We start from the raw sequence: 23,737 nt of genomic DNA on the forward strand, positions 1-23,737 counted from the left end.
ACTGTAAAATATGTGCATGCACACATGCATGAGTGAACAGGGAGAAGCTGCTTCTTAAGATCATCCACTATTTCCCAAACTTAAATATTACTGGACAAAATTTTCAACATTTAGCAAATACTTAAATAAAAAAAGTCAACCTCAACAGATGTCAAACCAAGTTCAAAGTAGTTATCAATCCTTAATGTGAACTGATTACTAATGAGACAAAGTTGGTAAGGCCAGCGGACTTAGAATGTCTAGCAAAACTGCTAAGTCACTGAGAATTACCAACGCACCTATGCTCTTTAAAATGTTCTCATCACTGTGTGTAAATAATACTGTCACTTCAGACACTACTGCTGCAACCTGTCATGAATGCAGACAATTGCTAACAAGCTACGTTATATCTGGGGCTACTTTACACTGAGTCTTGGAAAGCCCCGGTGTACTTTTTACAATCATCATATTCCAACAGACACTGGTCACAGTTCAGTGTTTGACAGGCACATATGACAGTACAATGCTAGATGGATTGTGGTCACAGTAGCATTTAGACTGTGAAAATGACACCTCCTGTAGACACTGTACCTGGTTCTGTGAGGTGCTCTGCCTTAATGATTCTACAACAGCTCCTCCACCAAACTCACTCTGCGACCTCTCAGCAGCTACATGGCACCTCTGCCATAGCCCTGTGGAGTAACAGTGCTGCCATGGTAAGCAGACCTTCTCAGCTGCTCTAGCATTCTGTACTCGACTGTAGAAAGCAAGTGCCCCCTAATTCAGTAAAAAAAAAGTCTATGTGCTACAGCTAATGGTCTTTATTCAGACATCAAGAGGGAGATTCTTGGAGGGAAGATTTCCTCTATCTTCCACTCCAAGAATGAAGAATATGCTAAGTGATAAACTATATTGTATACCTAACTTGAAAAGGAATATGTTAGTCCCTCACATTCGACCGTACTTTGTCTGCCATTTAATTTGTGGGTTTTGAGACCGTCTCACTACATAACCCTGGATGTCTTCGAACTCACTATGAGGCCCAGGCTGGCCTTGAATTCAGAGATCGGCCAGCTTCTGCTTCCCAAGTTTTATTACTTTTATGTTTTACTTTTCTCCAGACAAGTTTTCCCTGTGTAGCTCTGGCTGTTCTAAATTCATTCTAAAAACCAGGCTGGCCTCAAAGTCAGATGCCTGTTTGTTCTGCCTCCTGGACAGTGGGATTAAAGGCATGTGCCTGGTGCCTGGCCTCCAAGCCCTGCTTATTTTTAACCTGCACTAAATTTAACAAACTAGATCTTTCCGGGCCGATGAAGACCACTCATTCGTTCACTAAATGTTGATCCATCCAGCAGTAATCACGTCGGCACCTTCTGTGTTTCAAGTGAGCAGAGCTCATCCTCAAGATGCGAGTGAGTAGCCGATTGTAACAAAATGGCACAATGCACATCACCATTACAGACAGTGGGCATGACTGGACATTTAAGAAAGTATTTCTGAGGAGAACAAAAATAGGACACAACTAAAGTGTGAAGGACAGTAAAAGAGTACTAGGCAATAAAATTGGTAGGATAACCCCCAAAGAGAAAAGTGTCAGTACTGACATAGACAGTTGAGAATTAAGTCAGTGTATTACAACCCAAAATTAATGCCAGTAATGGAAGGCACTTCAGTCAGGGCTGTAGACAGCCCCATGGTCCCTGAAAAACAGTTCAGAGGTAAGCCAGCAGGAGCAAGCAGGAAAAAGCCAGTGAAGAGCTGTGCTTTGTCCTGACTTCATTTGTTTAGGATAGAGAGCTGAGCCTCTAATGGAACGGAAGGGAGATGGACTGGAGTAGACTAAGAAGATGGGTCAGCCTCAAGACTGAGGGGATAAGACGTGTCAGAACCTGAACAGAGGCGATAAAGACTCAGACAGACAACGGGGCAGGACAATTTAAACTTGCTAACAAGTTAGTTAAGTCCATGGGTTTTCAGGCCAAACTATCTTTTACTTGCTTTCCTGTCTTCAGTTAGCATTGCATTTTTTTTGTTTCTACCTTTTCATCTATGAATGGGAACAATAATTACAACAAAACTTCATACCCATATTATTATATGATATTGGGCAATAATCAAAACCTTTAGAATGCTTAGTATTAAAAAAAGGAAGAGCTAAAAGCAAGCTACAAACAAGAGAGTGGAAGCAAACTAAAGCTGGTGGGATGCCCCACGCGCCCTACGAAGCTACGTGGCATTTTAAACAGCGGTGCTGGCCGAGATATATGCAGTTATAATATTGACCTTGCATTCTTTAGCCTTGATGCTCATTTTGTAGATGGCAAAAGCAGAACTTCCCAGCAACACTTCTCCAAGAGCACTCAGTGCCACCCAGGGATGGGCACTCAGTCTTCCAGGGCAAGCCTCAAGATTGCCAGCCTGGGCTTGTTACTCTATGGAAAGCAGGTGTCCACATGTGAAAAGGTCACAAATGACCGCCTGTTGGTGCTGCTGTGGAGAAACACTGAATGGGCTGTTACGAGCAGGCCAGGAAGGACTTGTACACAATGCGTATGAGGGTTAACAGACCACCCAGCATTTGCCTTAATTACCTCTTCTAATGCTGGTCAAATGGATGACCCTTGCCCTAAAAGTCAGTAAATTTGTCAAACAAAAAAGAAACTGCTACTTAAAACTTTGAAGCTTAGCCTCTTCTTCAAAGACTATCCCGCAAGAAGCCAATGTCCAAGTATTACTACTAACCAAGTCCTCAGAGAACTGATAAGCAGAAATCAAGCCCCAAGCTAAACTTAAAGAATATGCTAGCGTAATTTGAACAAAAAAAGATGGTTCTGGGATGATATCATTGTCAAGCACACAAATGAGGTTGCCTGAAGGTTTCCTTTAAGTAACTATCCAAAAGTTCCAAATAAGCCAATATACTGTATATACCCTGAGACCTGATACTCCATTATCCTTCGAGGTTCTCATTTAAAAACGGTTTTTCAATTATGAGACATGAAAATTTTATGGTTTTAAAAATTACATTATTGTTTTGTTGTGCTAGGCAAGACACTGTCTCTGTACTACACTTGCAGCCCAAATTTTAGATTAAAAGATAGGAAGCCAAATGGGCATTTGAAGCTACAGGTAAGCAAGCCATTCAATCTCTGTAGACTTACTTTACTCCTCTGTAAATCAAACACAAGTGCTTCCCACACTGAGCTGTGCACGGTGGCACCTGCCTATAGCCTCAGCACACAAGAGGCAGACAAGTAATTCTTATCTTTGAATCGTCTAGTCTCCTAAGAACTAGAAAAACTGAAAAACAGCTTAAAATGATTAGAGATAGATTATGATAGACAAATTTAGCAGAAACTGACACAGAAGTAAGACAAATTAAGCTTTTACTCCTGTGCGTATGAATGCATGAAAACACGGCTGACGAGAGGATTTCAGCAGCCGGGCAGGCCAATTACTGCAGATGTTGTTGACACTCTCCGTGTCAGTGAAGTAAATCTTTAGGAAGACTGCTTCCAATTCTATTTCTCACCACCTGATTTTATCATGTTAATAAATAATTCAAATAAAAAGTAAGTCTTTAGCCTAAATAATCTGCAAACCAGCAACCTCCCGCTTCCCACAGATAGTCTTAGCTGTTACCGTGACCTTTATTTGAAAGCCAGCAACAATACCACCATTAATATTAAACTGGAAATTACAAACAGCACAGAACAGAAGCACTTCTTGTAACAAAAAAAATCAAAAATTAAGTAGTCCACATATCTGGATTTTGACCTACAGAAAGCATAGACAATATGGACCTAAGAATAAGCACTCAACCACAAAATGGTGAGGCAGATGCTTTCGGAATTCTCACAAGCACTGCCATTTAGCTAGGGTAAGAGGTCAAAAGTCGACTTCTATTCCTACAAGGTAAGACCTGACATCACCTTCAACCACACTACAGAAATGTATCAGAAAGACAGCGTTCCAAGTGCTCAGAGAACTACCAGAAAATGAGGCTGACAATGAACAACAGTGTCAGGACACAGGAAAATGGACATGGAAGCAAAAGTTGAAAAGTTATCATGGGTGTGGACTTCTTAGAGAATATTTTTAGATATTTAAAATTAGTTATTACTATACATTTTGTTCACTTAGTAAAATCATGAGAGGGATATACATATAAAATAGTACATTTGGAAATCTGTATTATAAACCACCAAGATAAAGGTAAATATTTATGTATAAGGCCAAATGTGTAAACATGTAATGGCAGTTTGAACCTGGGTAAATGAAAATCAAGAGCTGGTATGTGGAAGCAGTGTGACTGCTCACAGTGGGATGCACCAATAATACAGTTACAGGTTCTCATTAGGTCAGATTCCAGACTGTCTACTTGTAGGACAAAGGAAGCTAGAACTGAGAACTCCTCCATTCCCCATCTGTCAGCAAGCAAGGCTGGGGTATGAGTACGGCTCAACCGGACATTCCCAAGGTGAAGTTTTCCAGGCCTTTTGAAAATTACTTCTGAAGAGGTGGCAGCATCAAGCACCTAGGGTGCAGGATTCATATGCTGAGAAAAACTCCTGAGGCTTTACTTGACTTTGGCTCTTGCCTTCTTCAAAACCTTGCTCTCCCATTTTGTTCTTTCTGGGAACTAACCTCCAACTTGACATTTGGTTTTTTTTGGAAAAGAGAGCATTTGCTCTGTGGATGTGGTTCTCTCTTTCCACCTCTACACGGTCTCAGTACTGGCCCAAACAGGGGGCTCATGCAACAAGCATCCCCGACCTCAGATCCTAATCTAATACATTATTTTTTTCTAATACATTATTTATCTTCTCCTATTGGACAGTAAGCTTCTCTTGTTAGGAACCAAACACCTTAAGTAAATACAAGTCACCTGTGAAGCAGACAGCATGAAGTCGTACCCACCTGGCGTTCTCGTACTGTTTTACTGTCATTAGTGTGTCTTCAATTGTTTTATTCACCAAGGTGTTCACGCTAGCAATGAAAAAATTAATGGCCCCAAGAAGAGTCTCTCCATTTTTAGCCAGCAGCTTCTGTGTATCTGCATTATAGCCAAATTCTTCCTAAAACAAAGACGACATCTTAACTGGCCACTAATCACTGGGCATGACTTTGAAATTGTAAACATATTATCAATGGGAAAATGTTTGGGTTAGAAATCTAGCAACTGAAGTTTTTACTTTTTCTGCTAATCTTTAAAAATGTAAGAATATAAATCATAGCTAGCTACATAATTACTAAAAGTTTAGTAAACCAAAATTATCATTAGCCCAGACACACAGCTAAATCTAAATAATTTTAAAAGCTAAATTACTTTGTACTATACAGATTATTTTTGTTTCCACATTTTGTTTCTATTACACTGTAAGCACAGCTGTGTGGGAAAATACAGCAGCTTATTAATCAGAGAAGTTAGAACTTTCAGGACCAAATTAGGTAACAATTGGCTAAAACTTTCAGACATAAAATAGATTGCATTCTTTTTTGTGTTTTGATTGAATTTCTTCAACGTATAAATATTGACAAGACACATTTCTTTGTAAACTTATGTGGTCCAGGTGCCTTGCAAGATCAGGTCTATCTGGGCAGAGAGCTGAGAGGTTCACTCAACACCAGCCTTAGCTCATTCTAATAAACCATGTCTCAGCTCAGCCAACATTTCAGACAACTCCTTCATATGTGGCAAGAACAAACTCTTCATGGCCAGCAGTGCAAGCTTCCCAGTCAGAGCAGATTAGTCAGACGCACATCTGACCAAATAAAGTCATCCTATTTTACTGTAAGATGTATCGTCCAACGTGAATTCTCCAGTCTGTCATAAAACACTTCAATTTTGGCTATAAAAAAAAGGAGTAACAAAGTTAACTAGTAGATGAAAATTTAATGCAGTGCTATGCTTATAATTACATTTCCAGATGATAAATGATGTAATAATTCAGTAAGTATCAGGAGAGTAAAATTACACTATGCTAAAAACATTTTTCATTTAAGAGAGGTTCATGTGCTTTGCTCCGACTCAGTCTTCTGAACTGTGTAGACGACTCCAAGTGTAGAAACGTGTAAGAAGAATAGCGCATACCTGCAATCCTAACACTCAGAGATGGCACAATACAGGTGCTCCAAAGTCAAGCACACTGACGCTATAGGGCAAGACTTTGTCTCAAAACAGACTGACAATCAGTGGGGAAGCAGTCACTCATTCTATCATCACCATAGCATCTTTATAACTATAGGTAGAACGGCAGGGTGTTTCTGACATTTTCTACAAGGTAAATCATATGAAGTATAAATAAATGTTACTGCATTTAAAATATATGGGATAGAACATTTTCTTTAACTTCTCAAAAATTTTAAAATATTATAATTGTACTTATTTTCTCTGACATTAAGAGGTAAAAGCCAAAAATTAAAAAAAAAAAAGAGGAAGAAAACTATAAAAATTAGATTTATAACTGGGCGTGATGACACACACCTTTGATCTCAGCTTTTGATAGGCAGAGACAGGCAGATCTCTGCAAGTTTGAAGCCAGCCTGGACTACAGAGCTAGTTCTAAGACAGCCAGAGTTACACAGAGAAACCTGGTCTCAAAAAAAAAAAAACAAAACAAACAAACAAAAAACAGAAACAAAAAACCCTAGACTTATATAAGCATAATCCTAACAAAAACTAAGGAGCCCTTCTTACCTGCTGTGCAATAGAGCAGAGAACACCACCAACAAGCATGCTAACATGGATGTGGACGGGGAGAGGTGTGGGGTGGATGAAATGCTGAGGGATGGGGACAGGAATGAGGATGAGGATGAAGGGGAGGGGGCATGCACACAGGGCCTCAATCCTACACACACTAGAGAATAACAAGAGAGGGAGAAATACTATTCCCCAGGGAAAAGCAGTGAAACTGTCTACCCAAAACCAAGTGGCCTATCCCAAAAACATATATTCAAGGAACATTATACAGACAAAGCAGGTTGTATTATGTATTTAAGAATACACACACACACACACACACACACACACACACACACACACACACACACACCCAGATGATCAAGAAAGGGTATATGGGACAATCTGAAGGAGGAAAGGGAAAGACAGAAACAATCTAGTTAAATTATAATTTCATCAAAAGGGGGAAAAGCCCAGAGACCTATGCAACAGAGATAGAGACCCTTGAAATAAAGCCAGCCATGCAAATTCCGTAAATCTAAGAGATCATGAGTTTCTGTATTTTTTTTTTTATTATTGTGCTGTATCAATGTCTGTACCAAATTTCTTATCCAAGTTTCTAGGAAAAAAATAATTTTCTGCTTTAAATGATCTACTTCCTCAGGTTAGACATCTATGGGGTGAAGGGTTATCTTTTGTTGCAGGCGAGACAAACAGCCAGACATCAAGAGTCGTGAGATAGTAAAAGAAGTTCTCAAGGAAGTCTCCGCAGGGCTTGGGAAGCAGCTCTGCTGGTAGAGTGACTGCCTAGCATTCGTCCACCTTGGGTTTGATCTCTGAGTTCAGTACATAACAACTGAGCACACATACAAATCCCAGCATTCAGAAAGCAGAGGCAGGAGGATCAGAAGTTCAAAGTCATCCTGAGTTGTGTAGGGAGTTAAGGCCCAGCCTCAGCTAGAGACTTTGTCTGAAAACAAGAAAAATGTTCTGTTCCACACTTAAATAAATAAATGCTAGGAGAAAAAAAGACCTTTATTCTATACTCTGTCTTAGAAATGCGGACTATATACGCTATCTGAGCTGTAGCCCAGACCTAAATCTAATTTACTTCATAACTTTAGTAAGCACATACCCCAAGTCCACTCAAACAAGTGACTATTTGTTCAGCTTATTTCAAGACTGGCAGAGGTTTGCAGCGTAAGTGCCTACTTACTCTGTATCCCATCAAAGAATCATAAATAGTTATGATCTTTCCCTTCTCTCTCACCAAGAACTTTCTCCTAGACCCTCTAGCTGACATCTATTCTGGGTAGAAATGGATCACTACATTCAGGGTCATCTGGATCTCCTTAAAGATTGTATATGATGTAAGCTGGGTGGGGGTGTCACGTGCCGTACAACCAGTGCTCAGGAGGCAGAGGCAGGCGATAAGAGGCAAGCAGAGGCGCCTGCTGTACAAGGCGAGTTCCAGGACAGCCAGGGCTACACAGAGAAACCCTGTCTCAAACAAACAAACCAAAACCCAAAAACCCCAACAACAACCAAAGAAAAAGACCAAAAGATTGTATAATGTAGTATCTTGAGAAGAATATCCCCAGGCTCAAGCATTTAAAAGCACCCTGACTGCTCTTCCAGAAGTTCTGAACTCGATTCCCAGCAACCACAGGGTGGCTCACAGTGATGCCCTCTTCTGGTGTGTCTGAAGACAGCTACAGTGTACTCATATAAAATAAATCTTATTAAAACCTTTTTTTAAAAAATGCCTCAAAATCCCATTACTTTGGGGTTTGAGGATATAGGCCAGTGGAATAACACCAATGGTCACTTGGTTCAATGTCCAGCACCCAAACAAACACAACATTGCCAATTTTACTAAGAGTTTAGCAATCATAAATGGAAAAAAATTACCACTCAGAATACTTCTATTAGTACCCTCACACCCACAATCCCTAAGAGGTGTTCTCAATAAGCTTACGTGGAGTTCTAGAGACTTCAAACTCAGGTCAGCAAATGCATCTCCAAGTTGCTTTTGGGTATGTACCATCTGGAAAAGCTGCGTCGACAAGGTCTGAGCCAGTTTCAGAATGTTTTCATATTTTTTCTTATTATCTCTTAATATGTCAATCTGAGCTTCAAGTTCAAGGTCCACGGTTCTTGAGCCACGGCCTAGTTTCTCAGATATAATTTGCCGAGTACACTAAAAGCAGAAAGATGCACTTTATTTAAGAAGAAAAAAGAACAATAAAAAATTACAGCAAACCAAAATATTACACTGTGCACTACACAATTAGTTTTATACCTAGAGTGAGCGAGTTAGCAAGCTGAACTACTATCCCTGTTCCCAGGACTGAGGAAATGCATTTACAGGCCTGTCTAAGTAGTAACTATCACTAAGCTAAGAAATTGTGACATACATCTAGCAAGTTTATATACTGCCAAATGAATTATCCACATAATCATATTTCAAGCCCACTGCATTTGGGTAAAGTATTTAAAGCAACAGGGATATCAGACAGTTTTGCAGAACAGCATGAAGACCTAAACAGAGAGAAAACAAAGACCGCCAAGATGTAACTCTCCTACTGGTCACTTTCTACTTTCACCTAAGTGATCTCTGCTTGTGTAGGAGGGAGAATGAAAAGAAACAGTAAGACCACAAGAGGAAGAGGGATTAGACATTCCCCAAGGTCAGCACAGTAGTTAGCTGTTATTCTATTTTGTCCCAGAAACATACTTTTTAAAAAAATGTACCTAATTTCAGAGAATAAGAAAGTAAACTTGCTAGTAATAATTTTTATGAAAATAAAAATATTTTATTGTTTAAGGAATAATTGTGTAAGGTATCAATGTATTCTTCATCATTAAAATAAAAATATTCTACGAAGGTAATAAAAACCCAGATGTGGCTGCACACTGGAAAGCTGACAGATCAGGAGTTCAAGGCCAATGTAGAATACGTGTGACCCTATCTTAAAAAACAAAACAAAACAAAACAAAAAAACAATACAAATGAGCAAACAAAATACTCAAGACAACAGTAACAACAACAACAAACTTTTAACTTTGGTATAACTTTTAACTACGTTGTTTATTACATCTTCTAAAGTTCCTGGATATGGGGAGTGAGGACCCGAGTGAATGTGTGCATAGCCCTGTCAAGGACCCCAGAGCCTCAGACCCAAGGGAAAACAGCAAAGCCTTTCCCTAGGAAGGAGGCTCAGAGAAGGACAAAGAGAGTATGAGCAGAAAACGTCCATCACAGGTTTCCCACCCAGCCTGTTCCCAGCCTAAACGCTGGCTCCCCAGCAGAGACTGTTTCTCCTGTGATCAGCTATAGTGTCCTTGATCCAGCTGTACACCACAAACCCTGCCTCCTTGTTTATAACCAGTTTCCTGTTCAACTCCATATAACAAGCAAGCTGAGCTTCTGAGGTGCTGGAGTGTCTTCATCAGAGAGACATGTCCCCCTACCCTAGCTCTCTGCATGTGTCTATATGTTTGTCCTGTTCTTAGGCTCTCATCGGGCCAAGTTCCCAGAGGCATGGCAAAGGACGAGGGAAGGACCAGCAGCCAGCAGAGGTGCTTCTAGTCAGGCCTAACGATCTGAGGTAGATCCCAAGGACCCTCAATGGTGAAACGAGAGAGCCAACTCCAGCAAGTTATCCTCTACCCCGACAGGCGTGTGCTATGGCATGAGTACATACATGCACGCTTGCACACACACACACACACACACACACACACACACACACACACACACACACAGACAGACATACACAGTCACTCTAAATAAATAAATAAAACTGTTCTAGGAGAGGAAAATCAAAATAAAGTTTAACTGTACATTCTTAAGGAAAATCTAAATAATCAAAAATGAGAATACTAGAGTGTGTGTGCTTGAAGTATGGTAAAGAAGGTATATAGTTGTTACTCATTTCCTCAGTATTTAGAGCCTCAGGAAGTTTCTGGCATGAGACATTTCTGAAACTAAAATACAAAACTGAAGACTATAATTCATTACATAGCAGGTTTACAAAGAGAATCTAATTTCTCTATCCTTCAAAGTCCTTGAAAATGGAGACTACTTACAATAAACTGACCAAAGTTTCCCACATAAAGAAAACAGTCAGAGTGTGATTCTAGCACTGTGAGGAAGAGGCAGGCAGACTTCTGAATTTGAGACCTGCTGATCTATCAAGTCCCATGCTACCTACCAAGAGCTTGCACCTACCAACCCCTCCTGCACCTCCCTAGTAATCATTTAGAACATAATAGCTTCCAAATGAAGCCAATGTGCTAACTTGCAGAGCTGGACGGCTTTAAACAAAATCATTGACCTGGCAAGATCTCCTAACTATGGCGGTGGGTGAAGTGGCGCAGCACAGGGAATGCACTGGGCACTATCCTCCTGGCTCAAGAATTGACACTATAGACTGTGTACTCTGATTATTTAAACAGCACAAACAGCTTAGCTGTGATGACAAAAATAGACATTTAGGTACAAGGAAAAGAACAACTTCACAGAAAGGTTATTAAGACAAAATACAGAAGGACGCCTCAGAGGGCAATCAACAGAGGATGTGGGTCAGCCAATGAAAAGGTGGGGCAACACTGGCGGGAAAACAAGGACGGAAAACTGAAAGACACGGGCTTAAAGGTAGCAGGAATGTTAATGGAAACGGCTTCAGAATTTAAAGTATGACTTTAAAACAGTATTTCATATTCAGAAAAGCTGCTGGCTCTCAATGCCTGAAACTGAGACAATTTAATCTTTGGGGAGGGGACAGGACAGGGAGAGAAGTGAGAAGAATGAGGGAGGAAGATCGAGAACAAATCAAGAGAGAAAAATATTTCAAGAAGGACAATACAGCAAGGAGGCAGGAAGGACAGAGGGACAGAACAAGCACACCAGAAGGAACTTCCAGTTTAGGTCTTGAATCCATCCTTTCAGATCAATTTCCTTACTTCCTCCTATCTGAAGACATAGTTGAACAGGGTACTCTGTTCTCTTTATTTTTTTATAGTCTGTTTTTGTTTCTTTTCCTAGTCTGTAATAGAATTTTGGGGGAAACATTTTTTTTTTTTTTTGCTTGTTTGTTTTTAAAGAACGAAGCTCAGTGTGGCATGAAAATTACACAAGTGAGAGGAAGGGGAATTCCAACAGCTGGCACCGCACCCTCACACAGCGACAGGAGCAAGAGAAGACAGACACTTATGGCCAGGATCTGCAGACAAAAGCAGGGAGGTAATAACAGGGAAAGTGGGTAAGGTCATATGGCTGCCTCAGATAATGGGATCTGCTGAGGAATTTAATGTAACAATGACCACACCAGTCTAAGATAATTGGCTGGTAAGCTGTAACAATAGTGAGACAGTAATAAAGATCGGTACCAGAGAAAGTAAGAGAAAACCAAGGGAGAATCTGCGGGGTTTAGTGACTGATTAGATTCTAGGTTCAACAAAAGGAAGGAGAGGGTTCAAAGAACAACAGTTGCATTATGAGAGAACAGAGGCGCGGATCATACCCCTACCATGGAGAACAGAGGGCAAGGGCGTGCAGAGACGCCCCTGCACGAGAAGAACGGTGTAAGTGGGCACTGCTTTTACACACTACCACCAGCATCTCTCAGGTCACGTGGTGGCATGAACTAAATTACTTTTGGAAAGACTCATGTAGCACATTTCAAAACATTTTATCTTATTAAGAAAACTTTGGGGGCTAGAAAGATGCCTCTGTAGCTACGAACACTTGTTGCTCTTGAAGAGGACCCAGGTTCAGTTCTCAGCATCCACGTGGTAGCTCATATCCATCTATAACTCCAATTCAAGATCTGATGTCCTCTCGTTAACAGGCACCTAGCACAAACATGGTGCATATATGCACATGCAGGCAAAACACTCATACACAAAAAATTTTTAAAATACATCTAAAAAATGAAGAAAACTTATTATACAGTCTAACATATACAAATTCAGTATCTCACTCTGTTAGAAAGCCTCTATTTTTATAGAGGGTTTCATGTCATATTTTAAAACAATTGAAAGAATAATTTCATTCTGCTTTACTCTTGAGAAGACACTTTAGAGAAAACTGCTGTGTGTAAAAACGTAAACAATTTTGACTTGCCAACTCAAAACACAAGCACTGTAGCTTATGCTGTGGCCTGTGCTGCTGGGGTTTCTCATCTTACATGTCCAATGACTTCTAGTGTCTGAGCCCTAGTAAGATTCAAAGTTCACGTAGATCTGTGGTTTGGACAGCATGACATGTGCTGTTTATCTAAAAATGACTGGTTTTACTGAGATCTTTAGGAAAATAACCACCAATGACTCCAAGGCAACGCCAAGAGCCATGCTGGACTAATCTGGTGCTGCCTGTACAGTTCTCAATGACTGCAGGATCACAGAGCTGCCAGCTGTGGAGAACTAGTGTGCTCTCTTAACCGTCAGCTGTTATAAAATACCAAGAAAAGATCAGGTTCAGGGGCATTGGCCTATAGTCTAGGTAACTCAGGAGGCTGAAGTCGGAGGATCCCTTGGTCCCTGGAAGGGCACCCCCAGACTGGCCAAATTACCAAAAAAGAAGAGGGAGGGAGTACAACCTTAGCAGTTCTATGGTTAAAGACATTCCAAGAACGTGTGTGTGTGTGTGTGTGTGTGTGTGTGTGTGTGCGCGCGCGTGCGTGTGTGTCTCCACAGTCCTGAGTGGCCTGGTGTCTGTTTCTCTGTCTTCATAGTCCTGAGAGTGGCCTGGAACTTACAACAGTCTTCCTGCTTTGGCCTTCTAAGTGCTGAGATTATAGCATGTGTCACTACATGCAGGCTGGGTTTTTGTTTCTTAAAATAAATGAATGAATGAATAAAATATACAATCTGCCAGTGTTTTAGTCAGTCCATTTCAAATTCTTTTGTACTAAATTTAAAGTATATAAAGTAATGGAACAATATATGAATAATATATAATGAATATGAATTACATATAAATGAAAAGTCATAGAAATAATTTAAAAATTACAAACCTTATATGTGTTGAGACTCCATTTTCTAACAAGTTCTAACTTCTCCATTGCAGGATTTTTAATTTCATCTGCTAAAATAACTGGTCCACCTTTTGTGTGTGTTCTTTGGCCACCTGCATGATCATAATAAAAGACAAAAGCACAATCCAGATAAACAAAGGACATGAGGAAACTTGAAGCCTGGTGCTATTCAAACTGAACTACTTAAATAAAAAAATGCAAAGGTTCCCACTGTGTGAAGGACTAGAGCCTCCTGTAAACATGTAGGATAATTTCATAGTCACAGATATTTCTGTCTACTAAGTAAACATAGTTTGTCTTACTCTAAGAAATTCTGCTGCAAATTTACCTAAAAACAAAAACAAACCAAACGACAAACATCTGGTCTGGGGAGATTACTTATTCTGTTAAGTGCTTGCTGCACAAGCAACAGGACTCAAGTTCAAACTCTCTAGCACCCGTGTCTGCTGGGGAGAGCTGAGGGAGGTAGTGCAGGCAGTGACCTCAGCACAGACGGTGGTCCCCGGGGTTCACTGGTCAGTCACTGGCTGACTCGATAAGCTCCAGGCTTGTGATAGACAATGGCCTCAGAGTCAGAGTCAAGACAACCAAGGTCGACCTACAGACTGCACACGTACATGCATACATGTGTGCCTGGGAACAAACACCAAAACTCAGGTTGAGTAGACATTTTCTTCTCCCACTTATTTCAACAGCCAAACTGGCCATCACACACTTAAGGATCAGAGAAATGCCAAAGCCCAACCACCCAAAACAAAAACAAAACAAAACAAAAAACACCACAAAAACATCTAATTTATAAAAGTCTCATAAAAATAGTGTTAATGTTATACAAAAAAGAAATGTGTAGTTTGTTTTTTCCGCTTCTTTTTGTTTCATGTTTTGGTTTTAAGAGTGTCTCCTTAAATGACCCAAGTCAGCCTTGAACTCCTTAGCCTCAACCTTGTCAATGCTGAGGCTACAGGCATGTACTACTAAATCCAGCTCATTTCTCAGTATTTTGTTGCAATCTACAATCTATCTGTATGTATCTGAGACTGACAGGAATACATACATGGCTTTTTCACTTGACCCATTCTCAATAATACAATTGTCAAAGCTCCCTTTTTGTCTGGCAAGAGGGCAGAGCTGCGAAGCTAAGAAATAGAATCAAATAGGTAGATCTATACCAACCAGAGAAAAGAAAGAATGGATTAAAACAAATTATGTCTTACTATGCTTTTAACCATTAAAATAATTAAATTTCAGATCTGAGCACAACCTAATTGCGTTGAAAAGGCAGGCGATGGCTAGAAAAGTGATTTTTCTTATATATTACTAGAGAAAGCAGTGGCAGCAGCCAGAAGAGCATATGACTACACACAGGGGGGCAATCATGAAAGTGAGGTAGGCTGGCTTCAGCGGGAGGAGACACAGTGGATACCTGCAGGAACAGTCAGATCACCTGCGTGCTGGGTCAGCTGACTAGCTGCCACCCTGCTGGGAGACAGAACACATGGCAAAGGTGGTGCTGAGGAACCTGGAAAGGCAGACATTGAACTGTGAAAATAAATCCACTTCCTCCTCCACATGCTGGACAGTTTGCACAGATCTACTGACAGCTCCTTTAACATGGTCAAATGCTGCAAGTACAACTACAATGAAAACGCTTGCCTCCTTGCAAGTAAGGACTAATCGAAGATGCTATGAGCCTGAGCTCTATATAAATGTTTTATTAGCCTATCAAAACCATACAAAGCACCTCACTACATAAAAGAATTGGTTAAGACCATATCCAAATGAGTTTCCCTGGAGTATGTGATTTTCAAAACCAAATCATATGAAAGTCCTTATAGTTTAGGTATATACCTCATAATTTCCCAGACTTTATATGAAGAAAAGGCTTAAGAGTAGAAAAAAAAATACTGAAGCATTTTTTTAATACTTCTGATAAAAATGTGAATGATATTCTTTATAAGAATTACAGTTTTTATAGAAACTGTTGCCAAAGTTTCCCAATGATAAACCAAGTATGATAAGTACAGACTACTGCTGTTTACTCTGAGACTGCAGGGACTCCACAGCATTCTGCTGAAATGCAGACACTCAAGCACACTGAACCAGGAGCTGCACCCGGGGTGAACTCTGGGTACTGGGAAGTTTCGGAACCAGGGCTGTCATGTTTCCCTAGTGATCATAAGACTCATTCATGGAACTTTAAGAAATATTTGCCACTCTCTCAAGATCCACTGCAAAAGGCACCTGCTGCCTTTGAAGGCTACTTGGGAGATTTTCAAAGTTTAAGAACAAGGGGGAAGAAAACAAATTTCAAGTAAATCACAACCACGTTATAATTCTAATTCTAGGTATAAAATTCTGGTACTGTCTATCACATAGTGTTAGGAACACACTGATAACTTACTTATAGCTCTAAGTCTCTGCAGTCTTCTGAACAGTAATAAGTTCTCAGAAGGCAGAGGCATTGCTCCTAGGCTGACACTTGCTCCTAGGCTGACACTCTGAAGGTTGACCCTGGAACCCAGGTACAAGTAGCTAACTCTCACAAACTGCTATGCACATTCACACTGGAGCAAACACATCCATATGCATGTGTGCACACAAAACAAATAAATGCTACCCATCACTGCTGATAAGGCCTAGTACTAAATCAAGTTAAAGAGAGTAATCATTAAAAACATGGGAAATTCTTTCAGTACTTAGCTGAGAATATTTGATTTTTCTCTACTTACTATACCTGTGAGTGTCTACATGGTATATCTGTACACATGTGAGTGTCTACATGGTATATCTGTACACATGTGAGTGTCTACATGGTATATCTGTACACATGTACACAAGATGGCCAGAGGACGCCAGTGTCCTCCTTCCTCATCTACCCGGCACTGGAGTCACAGGAACAGGAAGCTACACCTGGCGTTCTCATGGGTGCTAGAGACTCAAGTTCAAATCCCCATGTTTACAAAGCAAGTGTCCTCACTCAGTGAGTCATCTCTTGAGCTCTGGCTGGGACATTTAATGCCTATGACATACTATCATTTTAATAGTAATCTTCCCAGGTTTCCTGGAAAAAATTATGTAAAATTCATTCATGACAGGAAAGAATCAATATCCACTTTACATATAATTACAAGTGTACATACCCTATACACACACACACAGAGTTCTGATAAAGACAGCCTTTAGCTGTAAAAGTATGAAAACCTGCTTACATTGAACTCAAGCATATGATAGACCTAAATTGATTGCCACTATTTTTGAAAGTAGAGATAGCTATCTCTTTAAGTTTCTGAACTACAAAACTTAAAACTAGATTAGCTGGTAGACATAAAATGGTCTGAACACTTACAATAAAGTCCATGAGAAATGAGGCTCGGGAGGGGAAACAGGCCCACATGGGAAAGTATGGAACCTACACCGGATCTATCTCCATTATCAAATTACATTCAAAAGGGTACCTAAAGGTCCACACCACACAAAGACCACACTTCCATTCCCCAGGCCTGGGGCTCCCATAAGGAAGCAGTGAACATGAGAGGACACGAGGGCAGTCCCATGTCTGAGGACCTTGACAACAGAGCCCTGTTGCTCTGGCTGTCACAGTTCATTAGTCTCTGTGAGAAATGACGCCACCACACAACCTGACGTGTGTATCATACATGTAGCCAGAGACACAGCTTCCAGACTAAAATGGCAGATGAGATGTGGTGCTAAAGTGGGTGAGATTTCGGGTGTCTGCCTTGCCTTCAAAGTCACCTTCCATTTTTTCCTATATTCAGAACTGCAAGCCTGTAGACTGGTGTAGTTTAAATCAACCCTCCCAATTAAATTAAACTATCAAAAGTGCTCACTAATGCCCACAAAAACCTCTTAGGAATCCAAAATCTTAAAGCTGGGCATAGTGGCACACACCTCTTATTCCTAGGACCGAGGAGAGGAAATCCTACCAAGAGAGGTAGGATTGTGAGTTTCTGCCAACCAGGACCATACTGCACGACCCTACCCCCTCGAAAGAGAAAAACAGGGAAAAACAACTTCAGGATCTTTCTAACTGACTTATGTTTGGGGGAATTAGGCAATTTCCTCTCAGCAGAAACCTAGGCAGGTGCAAGAATTAGAACTCTCATTAAAATTATAACAAAACGAAGCCTTGGGGAAGCACCTCCCTGCCAGGAGCTGAGACTTACTTTTGACTCACACTGTTAGTGATTCTGCCACATTCTGTTGTAGACCAGATTTCAATCTGTTGTTCATTTTAAGGCTAAATTTAGGTATAAGGGGTTTTGTTTGTTTGTTTTTAACTTTAGGAACAAACAGAGAAGTATGGCATTAATCATCTTATAGTAACTGTTCAGAGCTAACCCTGACCTCAGATTTATTTCCCAGGTTTTCCGTCTGTCATTCTTCCCTTGGTCACTCCAATTATCTGTACATCCTAAAACACGTGCCCTTAAGTCAACTGTACCTTTCCAATAAGTACCGAGCCAGTGCGAGCACACAGAGTTCTCTTATGGATACACGGATCAATAATCATGTTAGGTTAAAATGAGCTTTATAAATGCAGTCCAAAGAGATAAGTTACTTCCATTAGTACAAAACACACTTGTCACTCTAACTTGAGTATTAGAAAGAATTTACAAGGGGCTGGAGAGATGGCTCAGCGGTTAAGAGCACCGACTGCTCTTCAGAGGTCCTGAGTTCAATTCCCAGCAACCACATGGTGGCTCACAACCATCTGTAATGGGATCTGACGCCCTCTTCTGGTGTGTCTGAAGTCAGTGACAGTGTACTCATACTCATACACATACAATAAATAATAATAAAAAAGAAAGTGTTTACAAGCAAATAAAACTAACTGACATTTTAATGTTTGCTACAGATTGTAATGGTCATTTTAGTCCAATTACTCTATAATCCTGCAACTTTCAGGGGAAAAGATTAAATCAAATGTCAGATGAAAAATTTCATTAAAAATAATTAAAATATCTAAATAGCACATTTGATTTTTTTTTTAGTTGGTGACGTTTAAAATTTGGAAGTGGGCTGGGATGTAGCTAGTTTTAGTGCTAGAACATTTGTCTGAAATGTTCAAGGTCCTGAGTTCAACTCCCAACATCATGAAAATTAATAAATAAAATAAAATTAGTAAGTAGTAACTAATCAAAAAATTGTGTCAAATTATATAAAGTAAGCCAATATGTTAAGCAATCATAATTCTAGGCGTTTAGTCAACCCTTTCGAAGGCAAGAAGCCTGCATGAGAATGCTGTAACACTTGAGAGCGAAGAGGACACTGCGCTCGCCTGTCTCTGGGAAGGCCGCCTCTGGTGCTGCTCCTTCTTAGATACTGTCTGCTTTGTGTTTTGAGATAGGGTTTCTCACGGGCTTGGGAATCACTGAACTGACAAGGCTGGTGTCTCTACCTCCTAGCTCTGGGGCATGCCTGGTATTTAAACATGGGTCCTAGGGGACCAAACTCATCTTATACGCTGAGGACTTTACCAACCAAACCAACTTCCCAACCTTAAGACTTCATTTCTTATTGTGGGGGGTAGGCAGTCATGGTGTACACATGGAGATCAGAGGACAGTTTGTGGGATTCAGATCTCTCATTCCACAATGTGACAAGTGACTTTATCTGCTAAGGCATTTTATAGACCTAAAACTCTAATTTTTAACAGCATGCATTGATTTTCATTTTCAAGAGCTTTACAGATATATACTGTTAAGATACTAACATATCTTGGGAGGCAGAGGCAGAGGCAGAACTCATATCTCTGTGAGGTTGAGGCCAGCCTAGTATACAGAATGACTGACAGGACAGCCAGGGCTACACAGAGAAACCCTGTCTCAAAAAACCAAAACCAAGCAAACAAAAAAGATACCAACAAATTTGCTTCCTTTCTAGCTTTACTTTGAAATACAATAAAAAGGAAGGAAAAACAGTATCACTCATTCATTTCCCCAACCTACAGTTCAGAACGTAATACTGGAATTAGAAATAATGTGCTTCAAAATCTAAAGTGCCCTTGACTAAAGAGCTAGCCAATAATATAGGAGAAATATTGACCAATTTACGTATTGGCAAAGCAAGATCTACTCTATCAAACCACAAGACATTAAGAAAATTAACCAAGTTCACACTGAACATTAACTATGGCTCCTTAATTACAGCTCTACATCCAAATGTTTGGTGGTTTTCCTCTATTCATTTACAAAAACGATTCTCAGGGAACACCACAGAAAGAGTGGGGTAGGAACTAGGGTAAAGTAGTATCTCCTGGACTTGACAGGGTCACTGTACTGTGATCTCTGACAGTTGTTGCCTATGCCAGACCTAATCAGTTGACATTCCAGTATAAAGGAGAGGGACTCCTAAGCTCTTACCCCTGCTGAGGAGCTGTGAACGGTTGACGGGTGTTAGGGAATAGTCCAGATTCTACAGATCACGGGCCTTGGTAGGCTGACCACACACTAGTGGTTGGTCCCACACCCATGTGTGTATATGGAAGGCACATTCTGGACTAAGTGTTTTAGTTTGTTTGTTTCTTTAAAGGGGAAGTTGGGAGAGGTTGAAGAAGATCTGGGACAAGTTAAGATAAGGAATAAGGGGAGAAAGTCAAAATATATTGTATACATGTATAAAATACCCAAGAATGAAAGCACTACATTAAAAACCCATTGAAAAAGGTTATAAGCAAGGTCACTAACAAGAAGCAATTTTTCTTCTGCATGAACTATACAGATATATACATATGCATGTATATTTACATACTTCCTAGTTTGCGTGCAGCAAAGAGTTACAGCAGGTCTTACTGCCTGTCCTTACAAAAGACTATTTACAAGACCAGCCTTTGTCCAGATCCTCAGAAGATAACTTTGAAAAGTTCCCTTCAGAAGGCTGGGATCCCAAGACCTAAACTGTCTACATAGACAGTGTGGCTTAGGTGGAGTGTCTACAGACTTCTGTTACGTCTAGAACCCTGACAGTGCTCACAGGATGCCTGTGTGCAGTCCTTATAAAAGCCCTGGACACTAAAGGTCCAGCGATCTTCCCCCAGTAGCCACACTTTAGGTGTGGAGCCAGGACTCACAGTGAAAGGCTTGAGCAGTCTCTGTGCATAAGACCCTAGGAAGACATCGCCTTCCTGACTGCCTGTAATAAGCCATAGTGTGAGCATCAGCCGAGACCAATGTCAAGGTGACCTTGAAGTTCTCCTATATGGCAAGCATAGGAAAATAGAAGCTGCATTTTCTTACTTCTTTTGAAATATGAAATCTGTATTTATACAAATCAATAGTTACAATTTTGTGGTTACTACCTAAAAGTAGTTTACCTCCTAAAATAATTTCCCAGCTTCATTCACAATACTTGGAAAGCATTATTAAAAAGTGTTGCACGAGTAGCGAGCTGAAGGGGCAGCGTGAGTGGTAGTGCCTAGTGCGCGGCTTCAGCTGCATCCTGGGAGGGAGGGTGACAATAAAGTTATTCATTCCAATTTATTTCTATGAAGATCAGCAAGATAATGCTTAAATTATTAAAATGAAGAGAAAGAGTATGTTTATGGGCACCTTTCATCAGAGAAATAAAGAGCTTAACTCTTGTCTTCTTTAACAGAAGAGGCGCTTAGTGAACTGCCATCCTCTACTTCAGCCATCTTTATAACATGTGGGTCCTTACCTTGGGATGCTCCTGCTTCAGTAACCCCCTCTTTGGTACTGTCAAAGCCATGAGATGTAATTTGAGTTTCTGAGAGTCCAAGTCCAGATGGTAATGAATGCTTCAAATCCTTGGTAACATTTAAATAAAAGGAAAAAAACTTGGTAAAAGATTTCATAGCACATAAAATTTCAGAATTGTGCCTTTTACTACATTTTATGCTATTTTTCTCTTTCTACACATTATCTCCTTAAACTGCCGTGGCATTCTGTGGTGATCGAATACAGCAAGAATGCTACTTAGGAGATACAGTGTATGCCACATGTGGTACGCCTTTACGCTGGTCACAGTTTAGGATGTCAGGACACACAAGTTTGCAGAGATGGGAAAGAGGGTAAAGCAGGATGTACCTTGGCTAAGACCCTTGCAGAAGAGGAGGCGGGAGACTAGGCCGCTACCATCACATTACTGTCAAAGCAGGGAGGCCAGCAACCAACAAAGGGCCGATGCAGCTAATGTCTCACTGAGAGATAGAGGAGCAGGAAAGAGAAGAAGGCCAGATCAAGTAGGAAGTTTAGTCCTAACTGAATTAAAAAGTAGGCTCTAAATAGGAGATGTGCTTGGTTTGGTGAAAGAACTACTTTAAGAATATAAATTTGGGACATATATAAGAACAGCTTAAAAGAATCTGAAGCTAAAGGCAAGACCAATCATAAACTGCATACCATTCTATCTCAAGTAAGGCCAGCCTAAAGGTAGAGACATAGACACCACCCTCCCCCACCCCATGAAATTCAGGAATAATTAAAATTAAAACTTGTGATGAAAACCTGCTGCATGCTTTGTATGAGAGCAAAGAGAACATCTGATATGCACAAGTCAGTGGTAAACACACAACAGAGTCTCAGTAACTCTGTCAACTCTGCTACCAGAGGAGAAATACGTTAAGTGACATCTGTAGCAACAACATGATTTGAAGACAGCATTTTGAACGCTTGCCTGGAAACCCTCCTACCTTCAGTGTCCATTATGCTTTCTTGCTCAAGTTTCTGCATGTTACCACTACTATCAATGTGGAGCTTGGCCGTATACACAGAGGGCCAAGTGTTTGCTACAAATCCATTGTGAGAGCTGTAACCATTTCCTGAGATCTCTTCTATGGAGGAATCTTCTCTGGCGACTAAGCATAAATGTGTGCCTTTTTCTACTTTGGGATCCCCTCTGGAGGGATCCTTAGGACTCTACTGAGTACCCAGGTCTAAAACCTACAGAATGGCTATACCATAATGTCCTTAGTGTAATCCTAAGTATTTAACGAAATACAAGGTTTAAAATGTAGTTTTCTTTTAGAGGCAGGATTTTGCTAGTCTACCTCATGTTGGCTTTAACTCTGCAGCATTTCTACTTCAGCCTCTTGCGTGCTGGAACTATACCCACATCACTAAATCTGGCTTAGCATACACGACTTAATTCAACACATGGCAATTAAAGCCATTTCCACCCAGGGATATCGTTGGTCTTTAATACTGCTTATGATTGTCCTTTCTTTTATACTCTGCTAACCCATTTTTAATAACTGAAATAAGTCATTTTTAAGATTTCTCCCAGACCTAACTCTTCCTATGTATCAACTGACTTCCTACTGGCTTTCATAGCATTGTAGACTGGATGCAAACCTAAATGTTTACTTTACTGTAAGAAGTGACTGTGTGCTTTATTATTAAGGCATCTTTGCTTAGTTCTGAAAAACTTTATTCTACCTATTCAACCTTAAATCTTATAACTTTCTAGCTAGATTAGCTACTAGAGATTTATCACAAAAATACATCAAATGGAGGAAGCATGTCTGAGAACAGCTTCTTCTATAGTCCTCAACCCTGGCATTTCACCAGACTGGCGTCTTCACTGCTATTAGAGCAAGGTGTGTCTCAAGTGACTTGTTACTAATAGTGACTGAAATGAAAGCATTCATCAACTTCAGTGGGAAAAATATTTACATTGTGGTAAGGTTGAAGTCATCTCTGAATTACAATATGCTTTCTAGACTGAGAGATGAGTTTCAGAAAGGAAACAGGACTGCTTAGCACTTTGGTTATCAGGAAAGAATTAGTTCTGATACCAAGTGGATTCATTACTTTAAAAAAACCCATAGCATTGATCAGTTTGTCATAACGCTGTGACATGTGCACTGGAGTCAGGTCAGACAAACCTCAGCAGGGAACCTGGCTTAGTTACTTATGACCATGTAGTCCCAGGCAGCTTCTCTAACTTGCTGAGTTTCTTTATTATGAAAGGGAGATAACTGAGGGTTAATAATTCTTACTTCACAGATAGCACACAAAGAGAGTGAAGGACAATACCCTCTCATATTAACTTA

The 23,737-nt window shown here is 40.3% G+C and overlaps 1 protein-coding gene across 28 annotated transcripts in view; it reads right to left on the minus strand.

Moving 5' to 3' along the window:
- The window catches only part of Arfip1 (ARF interacting protein 1), a 79,381-nt gene that overhangs the window by 17,407 nt on the left and 38,237 nt on the right, over positions 1-23,737 (minus strand). For 9 of the 28 annotated variants that reach the window (NM_001446610.1, XM_087631855.1, XM_087631849.1 and 6 more), the window contains 5 exon segments: positions 4,900-5,057; positions 8,640-8,861; positions 13,684-13,796; positions 15,128-15,223; positions 21,382-21,490. In NM_001446610.1, coding sequence (NP_001433539.1) covers positions 4,900-5,057; positions 8,640-8,861; positions 13,684-13,796; positions 15,128-15,223; positions 21,382-21,490 — 698 coding nt within the window. 28 annotated transcript variants of the gene reach the window in all.

This window comes from Rattus norvegicus, chromosome 2, assembly GCF_021556685.1.
Source record: "Rattus norvegicus strain SHRSP/BbbUtx chromosome 2, alternate assembly SHRSP_T2T, whole genome shotgun sequence".
NCBI lineage: Eukaryota > Metazoa > Chordata > Mammalia > Rodentia > Muridae > Rattus > Rattus norvegicus.